The sequence below is a fragment of the Acanthaster planci genome, linkage group LG02, assembly GCF_054643075.1.
Source record: "Acanthaster planci isolate LZ-2023a linkage group LG02, COTS_SCS, whole genome shotgun sequence".
NCBI classification, from domain to species: Eukaryota; Metazoa; Echinodermata; class Asteroidea; order Valvatida; family Acanthasteridae; genus Acanthaster; species Acanthaster planci.
The window spans coordinates 3,898,662-3,916,656 of NC_141778.1; the positions used below are offsets into that span (position 1 = coordinate 3,898,662).

General features: G+C 41.8%; 2 protein-coding genes across 19 annotated transcripts in view; one reads left to right on the forward strand and one right to left on the reverse strand.

Annotated features, from left to right (window-relative positions):
* LOC110975339 (potassium voltage-gated channel subfamily KQT member 1-like) overlaps nucleotides 1–9,346 on the forward strand; it is a 160,288-nt gene extending 150,942 nt beyond the window's left edge. For 14 of the 17 annotated variants that reach the window (XM_022227748.2, XM_022227747.2, XM_087133411.1 and 11 more), the window contains 3 exons: nucleotides 723–937; nucleotides 1,827–2,019; nucleotides 2,856–9,346. In XM_022227748.2, the coding sequence (XP_022083440.2) occupies nucleotides 723–937; nucleotides 1,827–2,019; nucleotides 2,856–3,618 (1,171 nt within the window). In that variant the 3' untranslated portion in view covers nucleotides 3,619–9,346. The remainder of the gene's footprint in view (nucleotides 1–722; nucleotides 938–1,826; nucleotides 2,020–2,855) is intronic. The other 3 variants (XM_022227744.2, XM_022227746.2, XM_022227743.2) reach the window with 2 other exon arrangements.
* A 1,160-nt stretch (nucleotides 9,347–10,506) lies between these two features.
* On the reverse strand, nucleotides 10,507–17,388 carry LOC110975341 (uncharacterized). 2 transcript variants are annotated; one of them, XM_022227758.2, is made up of 5 exons: nucleotides 17,271–17,388; nucleotides 13,264–13,321; nucleotides 12,166–12,255; nucleotides 11,296–11,469; nucleotides 10,507–10,776 (listed from the first exon to the last, which is right to left on the reverse strand). In XM_022227758.2, the coding sequence occupies exons 1-4, from the start codon at nucleotides 17,324–17,326 to the stop codon at nucleotides 11,314–11,316; spliced, it is 360 nt and encodes a 119-aa protein (XP_022083450.1). In that variant the 5' UTR covers nucleotides 17,327–17,388; the 3' UTR covers nucleotides 10,507–10,776; nucleotides 11,296–11,313. The 2 variants fall into 2 exon arrangements, with proteins under 2 accessions (XP_022083450.1, XP_022083449.1); XM_022227757.2 differs by having other exon boundaries at nucleotides 10,507–11,469.
* Nucleotides 17,389–17,995: the final 607 nt, after the last annotated feature.

Here is a 17,995-nt window from a genome sequence, read left to right on the forward strand (position 1 = left end):
ATATTACACTAGTGAAACAGATGGCGTGTTGCAAGCGTTCACTGCGCTCTGGCTACGGGCATACTGGCCATGCCAGAAAGCGGTACTTGGCCAGGGCAGTTTACACTCCTTGTGTCCTTCCTCCATGGCTAGAGCACCCTCTGTTGTCCGAGTGGCACCCATCAAAACTTCTATCCAATCACCTAGTCCCATTTTTTCCCGTTGGATTTCTTGTCACCATCATTCAGTCATAAATTCCACGTAGTACTGTCTTTGTCAGAAATTATATTACAAACTGAATTCAGTTGCACACAGGTGTTGGTGGGGAGATGTCATTGTTAATTATTGATTACAAACGTTGGCTCTGTCTTCATGTAAGTTTTCCTGGAAGTGTATTAGTTGTTAAAAGTGTGAAATGTCACATGTGTTTGCACGTTTTGGGACTTGTCTCATCTTGGATTGGCGTGCAAATGCAAAGTTACGTTTGCACTTGTTGGGAACCAGATAGCTGTTGACGGTCACACCTCTGTTCGGATGGTTGAAATGTAATGGTGCATTTGTTTTCTTAACGACTGTTGGTGCATTTTTTGTTCAAACCTGTTTGTTTTCTCACGTGAATGTGTTTTCTTTTACTTCCTTTTTTTCCCCCCCACGCCTGTGAAAAGGGGGAGGGGCTTGAGTGATTGCTCCGCATTGTTCAAACTGGCATGCCTTTCTGTCATTCTCTTCTTGGTTCCCCACAGTAGTTTCCGTACGAACAATCTGATCTCACGGCTGTCCATCAAGAGGAGCACCAACAGCCCCATGCTGCATCGGAACAGTGATCGGGTCAAGAAGGGCGCCAACGGGATCTACGACGACGAGGACAAGAAGATGGAGCTCAGCACGGGGGCATACGGGGAACAAGACTCGATTCGATCCCGGGGTTCACACCGATACCACACTCAGCATGCACAAGGTTTGGCGTTAGGTTTCATTCGTGCCTTTGAACAATTAGTTGCAGTATTTCCAACAAGGCAGTTAACCTTAAATGAGCAGAATCTCTCTCCCCACCTCACTCAAAGATCTGGACTGTCCCATGCACATTTATTAAACTCTTGGTTGGCATGTAAAGGCTATTCTCATTGTAAGTACATCTGTAAAGTTTCAATTTAATCTGACAATTTTATTGTTATTATCATGTATTGTTCACGTTGTCATATGAATCAGCTTGTGGAGAAGGGAATTGTGCTTGTAACAGACCAGGATCACAATACTCCCCACCCCCACTGCCAAATTGGTATGGTCAAATAAAAGCTCATATTATGAAAACTCGGTCAAAACTCAGTGACTCTTAGAATAAGAAGTTCCTCTCATTGAATACGGTCCTCAGATGCAAACCATCAGCTTGTTGAAAGCTCGCTAAAGTGCCATGGTCATATTGTGGCCCCACTGAGGTGCAGTCTTCTTGTGGCAAAATGCTTCAAGTTCAAAGCCATGGACACTGTATTCCATATATAAATGTATAAACCAGATCACGCACGCCACATGCTCTTCACTGCCTTTTCACAAACGACACCACTGTGTCTTCATAGATCTATTGGCATAAGGTCATTGTCGTCAAGAAAGATAATGTGTCATTTTCATTGGGCTGCTGACATCCATACCAGCCGCCATAATGCTTTGAATACACTGTGGTTAACTTCTGGCTGATTATCATTTTATTCTTGTTTCTTGCTGGGATATTTGTTGGCAGTTGAAGCTGAATAAAATTGAACCTTTAGAAATGATTTGAGTTGTGCCTGAAATGAGTGCTATTTTGATATTGAAACTGTGGCTGTGCTTTCTTTCCTTGCTCTTTCACGAAGAAGAGCCAGTTGGGCTAACCAAGCTGACAGAGGCTCACAAGAATGCCATCAGGGCCGTCCGGAAAATCAAGTACTTTGTGGCGCGGCGGAAGTTCAAAGAGGCGTTTAGGCCCTACGACGTCAAGGATGTCATTGAGCAGTATTCCTCGGGACATGCTGACATGCTGGCCAGAATCAAAAGCCTCCAAGCAAGGTAATTTACAGCTCTGTCCAGTTGGTTTGTGCATAGTCTGCTGAGGTAGATCTGCGGAAAACACTTCTGATCTTCATGCTGCTTGAAATTTCATCATTTTAACCGTTCCCAGTTGAATTCCCAGTTTTTGGCATGGGGAGACGATCAGCACCAAAGATCGTATAGCGCCAAAGGCGCAAGATGGATAACTCTGCCCAAACGGTGTAATTATCATGGGTGCCATTTGAGCAAGCGATACACCTGCGCAGTTTACAGTAATGCTTAGGCACAGGCTCACCAGGTGCACGTGCCTGCCGCAGCGCCTGCGCCTCTGCATTAATGTGCATTGCACAGGCGTATCACTTGCTCAAATAGCGCCCATGCGATTACAACGTTTTACATGTACTCAGGGTGAAGTTCACCATCTTGCGGCGCTACGCAGCGCTATACAATCTATGATCAGCACACAGTGCACCTTTACTAAGGTCTCTTTGTGAATTTGTGCAAGAGAAGAATGTAGCATGTGCACACTCGCTGCTTCATTTAACACTGCCCATCAGAGAGGGGTATTCGTATGTTGAGACTGTATAGCACTGATGTGTTGGAGGGGCACCAATTTCTAAAGTTGGTCAACCCCTTGACTTCTCATTCAGACATTTGTCGTGGAGTGCGCATTCTGCTAGATAGGACCTGCTAGGTGGAATATATGATGAACACTATAGGTTTTGACTTCAAAGCTGCAGGTCTTACTGGTTGCTCAGATAGAACTGTGCCCTGTTGGGAAGTAATGAAGTTCCTATTCAACTTTCATTACCTGCACAATACAAAATGATAGACTTCTTATCTTTTACTCACAGGATTGACAATATTTTAGGTAAACCAGGGCAACAGGATAGGAGGGTGAAGGGCCGTGGTGGCGGTGACCTGGAACTCTTTGATCCCAATATCAGCCTGCTATCACGAGTTGTCAAAGTGGAGCGACGGGTCACGTTGATCGACCGGAAGTTAGATATGCTGATTGAACTCTATCGAGAGGAGCGGCATGGCAAGACGCAAGAGAGCCGAAGTGAGGAGAAGGATGACTCGCACGAGTCTGAACTTGACACCGCACCAAAGGGTTTCCGAAGGCGGGTGTGGAGCTCTGGCACTCCACGCCCACGGGAGGGGACAGGCCAGCGGCATGAATCGACAGACACATCGTCGGCGACTTCCCCGGCGGACATTACTGGCACGGTGGTGGCACACAAACTGAAGGCGTCCGACCCAAGTCTAATGGAGGACGACACCCTGGAAAAAATGGACGTAACTATCAGCACGTGTCCCCCGACTGATGCGCAGGCGCAATCTGGGGATGCATCCGGTGGGAAAACAAGACTCGGCCACCAGACTCGAGATGCAGTCGATGAAGCAGGGAGCAAGGATGAAGTTACCGCCACCACTCCCACAGAGCCGAAGAAACTGAGTCGGAGGTGGAAGCGACCGGGGGCAGTCAGAATACGGCCAGCACGCTCGGCAGAGTCGGTCAGCTGTCCACAATCCGGGGATTCGGTTTCCTACAGCAGTGGTCGCCAGTCCAGCATGGGAAGCTTAGCTCCCGGCGAAGGCGAGACAAGGATTTAAGAATTGACGATACCTGACTGACAAGTAACAAAGGATTCAACTCGCATTGTGAGCAAAACTTAGTCTACTTTTTTCCAGCTTTTTCCATTTCCTATATATTGACGCCACGTTGCACAAAACGGCATGTACATGTACGTAGCATAACGCGACAGACGTCTCTGATAAAGTCAGCACAGCCAGCCAACGCCACGACTTGACAGTATATTCCAGCAGATGTCTTCAGTATTAGCACAGTAGCAAGCCCGCATCGAGGGAGGAAATGTGGGGGAGGGGGCTGGGAAGTCTTGGGCTGTACAAGGATGTGTGAAGCGGCCAGGGTTTGCTGTAGAATAAAACTGCCATGAACGTGTGACAGATACAAGGTATATTTAAGTATATTTTTGTATTCCTGATTGTATACTGACCTGATCAGCTGAAGAGAAGGGTAAAGGGCCAGAGTATAAAAAAGTTGTGTATTAGGAAGCTGGTACAGAAAAAAACAACTCTTGACCTCAGTTTGCATTAGGAGGACAAGAGGCTTTGATGTAGGGGGGGTTGGCAGAAGACTTAGAAGTGATAGGCATTAGATTACCATGTTAACCAATTCAAAAATTGAACGGTATCAGAGATTTGGGGCGTAAGGTTTAGCCTGTACCGATCCAAAGCTGATACCTCCATCATGACATTGACATTTTTACTATTTTTGCCTAAGTCCAGTGCTGTGAACAAGTGACGTATGATTCAGAATACTAAAATGCCACGACATTAAAGTGCACTAACGTTTTCTGTGCTTTCGCTGCTGGAAAATTAAAACCTGCCATGGTCTTTCCTGTTTAATCTCAGTGACTTTTGTAAAACAAAAGAACTGAACCAAAAAAAAGTAAGTACAGTAGTTTCAGAGTGTTTTCAAGAGGTATTTGTATCTTTGAAGTTAGAAGAAAAAAGGTTGTCTGGCAAAAGTAGGAAGTGTAATAGCAGACCCGAGGAATAAATGGGGCATATTCACATTACATGTAGTAGTAGCCGGTTCAGGCACTACAAGATAAGGTATCTACGAGGCAGTCTGCCATTTAAGGGGCAGAGCCTAGAACCAAGTTTTTTTTTTGGGGGGGGGGGACGGCAGTGAAATTTGAACATTTCTTCACATGCCCATAATGCAGTCTTTATGATGTTTTGGAGATGTGAGTTTGATTTTTGTTGGGGCGTTAGAAGTTTGTGGAGGAAACGAAACAGTACCCAAATGCTGTCCTCTCTGGGCATTTAAACTGTCGAAACAACATTTGTCTCGGTGGAGGGGGGGGGCTTGGCCCATTTGCTGGTCCCCTCCAGTCCACCTGTGGCACCAGTTGCCTTAATGGGGGCTCGTTAGCTTAATGTCATCGTTCTGGGTATATGAACTCGAAGTTTGTCACTGTCCCTTTTTGACTAGTACCGCACATGTAGCAGGCCCTTACAAACAAAAATATTACACTCGATGCTCTAAGACCGTGTTCAACCTGAAGCACTCGGAGGAGTCCTACCTCTTGAGTGAAGAGAATGCTCTCTTGCCGTGTCCACAAACGAGTGTTGACTTTATCTAAAGATGCTGTTTAGGTGTTCAGGATTCGCCTCACTGGTGGCAGCTTTTCGGCATTGTGAATCCCTTGTGGTGAGCACTAAAATGAAACTCATATCATGAACACCAATTCCTTAGCTTGTGAGATCCTGTCAGTTGGAAGGGCTGCAACATGTATGTGTTTTACGTGTCATCAATAGTGCATAACTGAACAACACAGAGATTCAACCTTGAAGCCTCAGACAAGATCAGGTTTTAAAACTAACTGGAAACTGAAACGTGTTTCAAAATGTTATCTCTGCAGTTTTTGCCAATGTGAATATGGCCACTTAAGTGTGTGAATTACAGGCATTCCCGCAATACACTGACATTTTTGTGTTGTCCAATCAGGGTGCAATACAGGCCCTGTGTTCATCCGAAAGTGAATCTGGGTTTTCTATTACCCTGTGCAATGGACAACCATAAAAGCCAGTAGTGGTGGACCTGCCTCCTCGATATTGCTAGATTTTGTAGAAATACTTTTAGTACAACTCACCAATAAGAACTCTGCTTTTGAAGCAAAACTCAATGGCTGATTAAGAATGCACAGAGTATATGATAACACTGTGTTTACCAGCTAATATCCGTACGGATGACGTTATAAGGTAACCTGTGTATTTTACTTTGACGTAATAAATTTCTTCAAGTGGGAATAGTATACAGGAAAAGGTGTCAAGGTATTTCATCATATTTTTACTTTGATGTGTGGTGTATTAACAAAAATAAGATCTACATATAGTATTACTTTCTTGTAGAGAGAATTGGCAATGGTTGAAAAGATGACCAAGATTTGTGTTGTTGCTTGTGACCAACTATTATCATTTTCGTAGTGCACTCTTCAGAATTTCAGAAATTTTACTCTCATTAGCTCTGACATTCTCTGACTGGCACAGGAGGACATTTTTGCCAAAGTACCCCTTCAGTATTGGACATAATGAACACCCTGTGCACGGGAGACTGTGCACATTCAGACGAAAATTGGTGTGCCATTTGTGTGTAGACCAGTGTGTGTAGAGTGCATTTGCACAACACAAGCGGAATGGCTGCTCCTACACACCTGGTGGTTCAGACACACCTGGGTTCTCATGAGTGGTCACAAAGGGCCATTTATTAGTTTAACACAAAGTCCATGGTGCAACAGCCCCAGGATGGGTCTAATGTGGGTGACGCATGCAAGGAAGGTGGGCATTCCCGCCAATAAGTATAATAAAGAGGTGATTTGTAAGTCTATAGATAGCTCAATAAAGTTCCTCATACAAGGTGTTGGTGAGTGACCAACCGAGAATAATGAAAGTCATTGGCCAGCTGCTGCTGAATGGAACTAGTTCTGCCAGCTTTCTCATGGTAAATCACGCCATTTTTTTACTTCACTATCTCATGCATATTCCACAATTTATCAAATATTCAAATTTGTATGTGCTTGAAAAGAGAACTGACACTTTACAAAGGTTTCAGAGAACTGCATCGTACCACCTGTGACACAACTTCCTCTTTGTCTGTTGTTGGTTCATGACTATTCTAGCCATTTGTTTCTGCGCGCAGCAAAGGAATTTGACCAGGGGTGAATATGTGGTAGATTTTAAGTATGTATGAGGTACTATAGCAGCTTTCCCAGTTTCTATCATAGATCGTGCATAATCGTTTTCTACCCATTTTTCCATGTTCATTCATACTCTCAAGTTGAATTAGCTCACTTCAGTAATGAATATTGATATCAAGACTCAATTTATATAAGCTTGGGTTTGTTAAGTACCACATTTGCTTAACAATTTCCTATTTTCAAGAAATATTCTAAAATCTGCTGAAGTAGTATTGCGTGTGATGGAAAATCTAATATTCATTTTCAGAAATGGTATCATTTGGGGGTTTCTTTTGTCCTCTTTTCATTTGGCTTGGAACGTGATATGTGATTTGTTGGAATAGCAGTGTTTGGCCCGTGCTGCCTTGCTTTGAGCTTTTCTTAATCTTTTTACGTTAGTCTTGCAAGTCCAATTTCAGTCAAGTTACGGGTTATTTGTGTTTGGGGTAACTTTTACTTTTTTCAACCAACAAACAGAACTCCGAGCAGTTTCTGCAGCATTCATAAAATGCTAAAGTACTGCATTTCGTTGCAGTCATGGTTTGATGAACAAGATGCCTAACTCATCATTCAAACTCTGATTTCCGTGAGCTACAACATTCAGATTGAACACTTGGTAAAGAAGACAATTGATCTAATCAGTATATGATTACAAAGGATCGTTAAAAACAACAAAACCTCATCAGCATTCAATCATTCGAGATCCCGATCGCAAAAAAAATCCCGAGAAACTTATTTTCATTGCGTGTGACATAAATGTTCTTTACCCCCAGTTTAAATCATCCCCACAGCTGAGCACTTTTATACCATTTTGCGTGACAATGTTAAAAGAAATTTGTTACGTCCTACTAGCTTATACAAACAGTACTCTGATGTTGGAATGTTACAAGGATTTATGTATACACCACACTATCATTACCAGTGTAGTGGTTTACTGTTTCTTGATTGTCAAAACTCAGCGCTGCCTCAGAATTTCATGTGCACACAATTTGTCAGTTTTCGCTGAAGGTAGTTTTGTGAGGTGTCTTTTGTTACTGACAGTGACATATGGACTGTTTTGTTGAACCAGACGCCAAACTAAACAATTACAAGACATGACCTGTTTCTGACGGAGTTTCAAATGCACGTGCAACTGAAAAATAATGTGTAACTATGGATTCCGATTTTTTCTTTATTGTTTTCCATCTTAAGATTGTTTATCGTGGTATTGGAAATATTTTTCTTCCTATGCTAATTCGGGTATATTTAATTTGTCAAAAAGAAATTATGTTTCTTCAAAGCATATCACAAATAGCCCAGACGTCATGCACAATGCTTCTTCATGCTGCATTTGCATCTTGGGCAGTTGTTTTTCAAAGTTGTGTATGTTTTCAGTTACAGAGTTTAATTGCACGGTTTTACAAATGGCATTCATGTTTTAAAAACCTGTACAGGAGTCTTCATAATGTACATTTAAATCTTTATTTTTGGATTCATGTTTTAATATAATTCCGTTTTGAGTAGTGGAGTTAATTACATTACTTTTTTTTTCTTACAAGCTCATCAATACATTTTCTTTGCGCTTCAAATTAATGTCAGGGGCCAAGCTTTTATTGCTGCTGAGCACGCAAACCTACATCAAAAACCTTCCAAAGGAAAGATCGCTAGCAAAAAACTACTTGCCATCTAAATGTAGACAGTTTTAAGCTGAATTAGCAGATGCATCGCAATCCTGATTCCCGCACGTGGAGGAAATCCCATCATAGATGCATGCCAAATGGAGGAACAGACAAGGCCTTGAAACTAGTCTCATTGACTTTTCATGCAGCTGCCAAAGCAAGTACTTCATTTGCCAACCCCTTAACCTGCATGCCGTCAGTGGACACATAGCAAAGTGAATAGTACACGGACAAGTACACGGAAGGACAGGGAATGAGACTGACAGTTAAACTACCACAGGAGGACACCACTGACAAACTTCTGACGAAGACTTGACGGAAGACTAAGGAGACAGCACTAGTGAGAAGGACTTCATCACGGTTGATAATCCTTCCAAACTAGATGGAAAGATAATCGACTTCAGAAAAATCTTGACGGTTGTGATATTTTGCAGAGTATGTGTGAATCATGCTCAATGCTCATGCGTTGCTCAAAGAAGGAGCACTTTGCCCAACCATTGACTTTCAAGACTTTCTTTGATGGCAGATTTTAAGCCAACGCTCCGACGGACGAGTCAAATTGACAAACGAACAAGCTGCAATAACGATGTATTGTTCAACATTGCATTATCCAAATAATAACAATAGACCCATTTTGTTTTATGTGTTTATTGGTTTTGTTTTCATTTTTTTATGTCATCCTTTTTGTTGTACCGTTTTCCGATACAAAGAATTCTTCAAATCCAATAGAAGCAACTCTTGCTACATAAACTGCTGGTATTTTGATAATAGGATTGGTCTTCATTTTCTTGGGTACTTGTTATTGAAGAGTGCAGCAGATTTAGTATTGACGTCTCTGTATATTTGTATACATGAAGCCACGTGTATAAAATTTGAATATTCGCTCAATGAATTGAATAAATTCCGAGAAAAATCAAACCATGTCAACAACCAGTGTGTTTTGTGTCTCGATGAGACCATATCAAAGGCAAAAACTACTATCATTGGTCATAAAATTTTAATTGTACGTGATGTAACGACCTCCCCCACCTGTTACAAATCTATCAAGTTTAACTGGCAAGCATGAATGCGGAAGACCTTTTGCCCTAGTTTTGCTTTCTTCACTGAAAGAGCAAGAAGTAGTTACCGCACAAACTCGGAAAGACTTTTACCCAGCCACAAGACCTATGATTGGATGAAACTGTCTTGTGCTGAGGCACTTACTGCAGTGTTCCTTTAGTTTAATTCCACGAGTTGGAATGCCTGTGGCAGAAGGTGGAGCGATAATGCGGGTAAAAACCACCCCTGAAATACATGACTGGCTATCAATTTCTTAGAAAATGCCGCAACATGACAGGAAATACCAACATTCAAGACCTGGCAAAGTTCACTGTAGGTTCGTCTTTAATTATAAATGAAAGCCACTTTGGAATGACGGGGGTACCAGTACTTATTGTACATGTATGGGAACTTGCAGCTTCAGAAACAAGATTTTTTTCGGTTAGGTGCAGAGCTACCTGAGGTTTTTGTTGTTTTTCCATAGTTCACATTCTGATCGCATCCTTATTGGCGACACCTGTCACGACCCTCCGTTGAATGACAAAATATCATTTGCCATGGAGAAAACAGTGAACTGAAAACTGAGAGATTCGTCAGTGTTTTCAACCAGGACAGTCTTGGTAACTGTTCAATCCTGCACGTTGTACATGATTATTACTAACAAATTTAGGTTTTCAGTGAGAGGTTTGTGTTCTGACATGCTCATGTAGGCCTAGCAGAAAACTGTGGAAGGCACTTCTAGTGAAACAGTGTACAGGAGCTTTGCAGTTTTGTTGAGTGCATGTGGCTTGGAAGGTGCCAAAAATGTAAGATAGACCTATTTTTCCAAAATGACTAGGGAAGGTTAACCATGTTCTAAAAACCTGCCGACTTTTTCAAGAAAAAAATTTTTGTTTATGGGGATTATACATTCAGTTTGAGTAATTTCTGTTTTAACACTAAGTAAATTGGGAAAGTTTGTAATGTCTCTCCGTCCCACTTTATTTCTGATGGTAACAAACATGGACAATCGGACAGAGACTTCAGGAAATCTTGAACAATTAAAGATGCCATAACTAAAATCCTTTATTAACAATCCATAGCTTTGCCTAATAATCACGGTAATCAACAAACAGAAAGAAATTCCTACTCCATATGCAACAAACGAGGGCACTCTTCATCTTTATGAGATGCAATGACATCAGTGCACAAAAAACACCCACTGTCTCTCAGTAGTTGTCAGATACTGGCCCCATTGAATTCCATAACGATGACGTTCTTGAAGTGGAAAATAAGAGATTTTCCTTCTGTAGCATAACTTTAAACACCATCTGCAATAATCAGTATAAATGAATATCAAGTTTTACATGTTCATAAACACTACTGGTGGTAAATGCATCAAGTCTGTGCATGCAACTTAAAAATTAGAATACTTTTAAAACATCCTGTCTTCAAATATTTCCTTATCCTTGTCATATCTTTCACAAAAGCTGAGACGCTCTGTGAAAAGGTCACCAAAAAAAATGCAAAACTACTTTTTTTCCATAAAGCGCAAATCTTGTTTATGGAAGGAACGGACACTGTGGACTTAATTTCCAGGTAAAATTTTAATTGAACAAGTCACTGCAAAGGAGTAAAGCTACTATCAAATAATCAGTGTATTTCAACGACATTTTTTTGGTGAGTTTATGATCTTTAATGACAATGGTATATGCAGAACACGGTACAGCATCAGACTGCCGTTGAGTTACGGCAAAATTTGAGATGGGCAGCACAGACAGCCTGCAATTTCTGACAGAGAAGTACTCATTTATCAACTTGTGGGCTTGCAAAAAAAAAAACCTGCCAACCTGCAAAATCAACCAAATCTAATCGCTATCGCTACTTGACCCGGTGTGACTATCAATCTCTCTCCGGCGCTTTTTTAGCCGCTTGATTTCCTCAGCGTGACGGTTGATTTCTCGCTCGTGGGCCTCAATCTCCTCGTCGTGGTGCTTCTTGAGGGCCTTCAGCTGCTCAGCTTGCTACAAAGGAGTCAGGAAAAGCCCAAATTTCTCTCATTTATAGAATGTCCAAGGAACGTTCTTCTTTACACACATGGCCTCTGTACATGCTATCACATTTCATACCTTCTTGTATTCTTACAGTGTTTGTGTCATTTAACCTTGTTGATATTTTTCACGCTGAGTGGCGTTGTTTCAGTTCTGCGTATATGTGAACCCCTGCAACTTGGGTATTAATTTCCAATTGTTCCAGGTACCCTTAGTACTAGTGACGTCTAAGATGTTTAAATACAAGTGCTCTCGATCGACAGATAAAACAGGAGCTTCAGGGCATCTTGCATTTCTTGTTCAAGAACCTCACACCCTGAAATCAGAACGGGCCGGGGGGGGTATCTTAATTGGCTTCTTCAGATAGGTTCTGGCAGACTTGGCAGGCATGTTACCTGGTACAAGTAGTTAGGGCCTGTGATGCCTGGCTGAAGGGTGTGAAGTTTCAATCCAGCAGCTGGTTATATGTTGTGGCCTTAGGCAAGGCATTTTACCTCGACTTGCCTCTCTCCACCCAGGCTTATTAATATGGATATTACCAGAGAGGGCAGCGACAACATGCGCGCACCCACTACCCGAAAAGCCTAATGCTGTAGGCTCTAAGCTTTGACAGATCTTAGGACTGCGATTATTGCAGAAGATTTGGCATGTCAATGGGTGAACACTTACCAGCTGTCTGAAGTATTGCTCCTCGTGTGCTGCTTCCATCTTGCCGAATGCTCCACCAGCATCGCGGATGGATCCACCTGTTCCTCCACCCTACAGGGCAAAAGGTATTTCTGCCCTCGTGAATAACCTCTTAAAGAACTTGTCAAACTGAAAGCTGTGTTGATAAAAATCTGTTGATTTTCAAGGGCTCAGGCATTAGAAACATGTCAGTCCCAATTCCCCCTCCCATTTACCTTCCCTGTCAGGTTTAGACATTTCAGCATCAGACTGCCGTTGAGTTACGGCAAAATTTGAGATGGGCAGCACAGACAGCCTGCAATTTCTGACAGAGAAGTACTCATTTATCAACTTGTGGGCTTGCAAAAAAAAAAACCTGCCAACCTGCAATCTGAGTGTTTGTTTTCCCACAGTGTTTGTGACACAGCCATTTTTTGTGCTAATTTAGGCTTTTCTGCTTGTTTTTGAGAACAAGTCAGTTGACATTTTGATGACATCATACCTGTAACCTGATTGTCTTTCGATAGACATTTGACTCGTGTTACAAAAAATATGAATGTCATCAAAATTGATATTTTAAAGACATGTAAGGCACCTGAGTTAGTTATAATTGTCATGATACTTGGCTGTGTGCAGAAATTCATGTACATGGATACCCAATAAATGCTTAACCTCCAGTAATGCAATGATGACATCATCATGTGACTTTTCATCTATATTCAAGGTTTTACTCAACCTCTAAGGACTTTGTGTACACTTTGCACAGATCATGTATAGATGTACATCAAACCGACATGTAGGATACGTTTACATGTACATGGTTGCGTTAATGCCAAAACACGCTTGGTTTTTCCTTTAGGTCAACTGGAATTTATACATTACCTCAGTGTAAACGCATGCAAGCACTGAAAAACTGCAGAGGAGCTTTTGCTCTGATCTACGAACAGTGCACACCTCTAATCCACTTTTAAAAAGCCTTTTACGATTATTCAAATTTCCCATTTTTGAGAAAAGAGAGAAAGCTCACACTCCAGGCAAGAAAAGGTCCAAGATGTTACATTTTGAAGCGTGACTAGGGGTAGACTGTATTATGAGTCTTACCTTGCCGGATCCGGAGCCCATGACACCATGATCATTGGAATAACCACGCTGCACTTGGCTAAAATGAAACCGGAAGAAAAAAGATGGGACTTCAAAAGCTGGACTAACTGGAGTAATGTCCATGGACCACTAAACCATCGTAAAATAAGTTCAATGAAATCTGTTTGTAGATGTCCAGTGATGCAAAAGCCCCCAATCAGCTTCAGTGTACCTGCTTACTAGTCTGGCACTGGCCATTTCTACTAATCCTTAGTTACTATGAAGACGTTTAAAAACCATGTTTGAAAAGTTAAAACGAACATTCATTCGCATGACGACTTGCACTAATTAGCAGAATTACATTGCAAGATTTGCTTGACTTGATTTTCAAGCCCATAAGGCTTATTTGAAAATATCATTTTTTTCTGAAAGTGTGTTCTGTTCTGGAAAATACTACATTCTTAGATGAATTTCTCACTAAATCCACAGGCCAAATGTATTTTGATTTTGGTACACAATCCGCCCTGAGTTGAAGTGCACCCCCAAGTAGCAAAAGAAAGAGTGATGGTTGTGAGTTTTCCAAGCGGGTTCCAAACATTCCAAACATTAAGGAATAAATCTGTTACACGTACTCAGCGTGGTCCGCGTTTAACGCGCCATTGATCTCCATTATAAACGGGCACTTATGCTGTGAGTACCAAAAAAAACCACCCCCTCTTTTGTTGCGCTCGGAGCAGATAATACACAGACACTCTGATATTCATGCACAAAGCGTTGCAACATCATTACTTCGTCAATATGTCATGGGGACATCTCACATATTTATCAACATAAATGTACTTCACATTTCATTTTTAACATAATTCATAAAATAAGCCATAGGAAATTATAACAAGCTTAGCCAAGAAACAGTTTATCACCATTTAGTATTCTTATAACATACATGCAGAAAGGCACTGTATGAAGGCAAAAGTGGTAAACATGGCCCCTTTTGCCTTCCCACAATGCCTGTCTAACATTGTGCCGGATCACCCACGCAGTATTAGCGTTAAGGCTTATAGCCCTGGAAGATCTTTTGTAAGGGGAAACAAAGTATGGAATCCGTTGGTTGTAGACTCAGACTGTTCTGGTTCCTGCCTCTAATGCACCAGACTGGTGCAACAAAGGTACACAGCAACCTGTCTAAACTTCTCTAACTGTAGTCACTGTGAAAAACATGCACGACCTCATCCTCGACCTGTCACTGAGCATGTGGACATGGTTAAAGGGGACGGGCCTTGCTGGGAAGATTTCTTGTAAAACATGCATCAACACATAAACCAAACATAAATATAACAAGAAATACATCTGCATAATTTCAAAATGCGCTGAAATATGTTAAAAATGATAGTTTTCACAACCATAATTAACTTCCTTCTCGGAGCAAAAGCTAATAAACAGCCGTCTAGTACTGAAAGTTGTCTGAAGAAATTCCCAAGAAAAATGACGTCATAGGACGGAGTCCTTTATCCAGCGACTGTTTACTGTTACGCAACGATGTGTCAACATGTACGTAAAGCAGTAGCATTAGTGTGTGCCATCATGTCAGACTCAAGCGACGATAATTCCAACGCTGATGCTTATTCCGATGATGACAACGATCAGTTGTCATCTTCCCCTCATTCATTTAATGAAGAAAACGACAATGAAGGAGCTGATGAAGCAATATTTCTAGTGCCAGAATACACTCAGGAAGAGATTTTGCAACTCGAGGCTGTTGGCCATGGGCATGGTAGCAAAGGATCAACAACGAAACACTGACTAATTTTGGATTTTTGCCCTGCCTGATGGGTATTTTAACATTGTATACTCAGAGTTTGCCCCCAAAGACTTGTGAGAAAACCCACAAGCGTACTCGGGTGGGACTCGAACCCATGACGTCCTACGTAGTAGTGAAGATGGCTTAACCACTCAACCACCGAGCTTGCTGGTGTCGGCTGGCTGGTTCAGAGTCAGATGTAGCAGCGGGTATCGGGAACAACTATTTCCACAGATGGACGGATGGCAAGCTCGGTAGTCCCCGGCGCAAAATCCATCCTTGGAAAAACACTGACTGGTAGTGATTTTTTCCTGCACCATTATAAAAATATGTCTTTCTGAAAAAATGTCATTGTCTACCATTGGCTATTCGATAGCTGTATTCGCTGATGTTTGTTTGATAAATCCTGTTTTAAAGTGAAACATCTTGAAAATACATCTGTACAGTGTTTTTTAATATATGCGTTGGGTAAGGGCAAAACCCGTTATAAAAATTAACATCTCCCCAGCGCAAAGATACAAACTGAAAATAGTTCGCGGTACCCGCTGCTTCACCTGATTCGGACCGGCCAGCCGACCCCGGCAAGCTTGGTGGTCGAGTGGTTAAGACGTCTGCACTAGTAAGCAGGAGGTCATGGGTTTGAGTCCCATCCGAGTAAGCTTTCGGACAAGCACTGAGCATACAGTGTTTATTGATATATACGTTGGATAAGGGCAAAACCCTGCTATATAAATTAACATCTCCCCAACGCAAAAAAAATACATCTTGAAAAAAGTTTTAATGTGATCGTAGCTACCAGACATACGGCACTCAGATATCAGTTGTCGGCGCGTGTGCTGACACAACATGGCATGCATTTGGTGAATGGTCCACTAGAGGCCAGCATGCTGTGACGTCATCTCCAGAACATTAACATACAGTTCAAATCGCTGTTAGAACAAGATGGCGACATCACGCTCGACGACAAGACTGTTTCTGATTTGAAGGGGAAATTTCTCTTTACTTCCCAAATGTCAGTAAACCTTATCATTGTTACTGGAATCTCCGATCCTCACTTGATCCTAAGACAGTTTAGGGACCATTTTGGAGGTGAATTCAGAGGATATTGATTAGGGGTACAAGCTATTTGGAGTGAAATGAATTAATGGAAGCAAAGCCTATGGAAGGTACATGGACCCTACTATCGCCCGACCTAGTCCCAGACCATGCAGACTGGGGGCCAGTCTACTGGACTTTCTCTGTATCTTACGCCCCACAGGGGTCCATTCAAGAAGTGGAGACTCGGGGAAAATGCCTTCTATGAAACCCCTTTTGTATGTATGGATCACTCACCCCATCACTACTCTGTTGTATTACTTTGGGCGAATTCCAATTTGTAGAATTCCGTGAAATTTTGGTTTGGATTAGGGCCATTCATTTCCTACAGTGATTAACTCTTGATTGCTGATTGATGCTAAACACAGTCGGGATCTGTGTGGTCTGGCAACCAAACAGCGTTACTACAGATCCCCGGAGCATGACATTGTCAATGAACGTTGATGAATGATGAACCGAAATGCATTTGATGCTTGGGATCGAGTGTGAACTCAATGTCAGATATAGTGTGGCATGTGTAGAGCGCACACCATTCGCTCATCCAATGCGCATCCTGCACGATGATGACGCACACCCATGAAAATACCTGATGGCTGTTGTTTTCACACATTTTTACACAAGGTTTTGCGAGTGATATGCAGTTGCTGATGAAACAGCAGTTCGGATCACCATCTCCAAAGCTGTCTGGTTCCCAGACAAAACAGATTCTGACTGCGTTTGGCATCAGTTAGCGATCGGGAGTTAGTCACTGTAGTAAACGAATGGCCCAAATCAAAACCCAAAATTTCACGGATTTCTACAAATTGGAAATCGCCCAAAAGTAACTCATCAGAGTACTGATGGGGGGAGTGATCCATACACGGAAAAGGGGTTTCATAGAACTGTGGGGTCCGACGTCGTGAGAGTAGGGTGGATGATGGACCCCACAGTTCTGGGGTAGGCCTAGCATGCCTAGCCCCCTACTTACTATTGGTACGGCATTATTGATTGGTATTGCTAACCAGCTAACATAAATGCAAATACGGTCAATGGTACAAGTCTTTTTTCCCACATTTCAATTGCAATTTCGTTATCATTTCCCAGACAATGGGAATAATTGAATGGATAGTTATCATAATTCCATGCTGGGTCCTACCATACTGCCGCTATCGGCCGAAAAAGACGAATTGCAGATACCCTCATAAGAGACATTTTAGCGAGTAGAGGTGACCTGATCTGACCTTCAGGCAAGAGAACCTCTTAACTTCCTGATTATCTTTAAATCATGGTCATCATTCAGAATTTTGATCCTTGAAATAAATTAAAATTAGTCATTGGATTTTAATTAACAATTTTATTTGTTAATGGAAAAGAATTTATTTAAAATATTTGCTATTTAATTCAAATTGTTAAATTACTTTTTTTAAGGAAGTTAAATGTGTACTTGATTTGCTGAGGGCGCTATACAGTTTGATTGGAGTCTTCGGCTGCATCCGAATCTCTTGTCTAGAGCTAGGTCCAGGTCTTCACTCCATCAGAAATGCGTGGGGACGCGTAGACAATAGACCTAGCCGTAGCTCTGGAAGCCAGTTTCGGACACGGCCTTCTTCTGAATAATTATTGCAAGTTCTTCTACGGTGAAAGTTGTATACCCTAGTAAAACTGCTGAAGTAATGAAAACTACTTTCAAAGTAATGAAAACTAAACTGGAACAGGATAATGTTAAAAACAAAGCAGTCAGAGTCAATGTAAGTTAATGTACTTTTAAAATGATTAAAAGACGTCACGATGTACATGTAGTTTATGTGTAGAGTTTGTGACAACCTGAAACACATTTTTAAATCTTAAGTTTCCTAACATTTCTTAAAACCTGAACGCTAA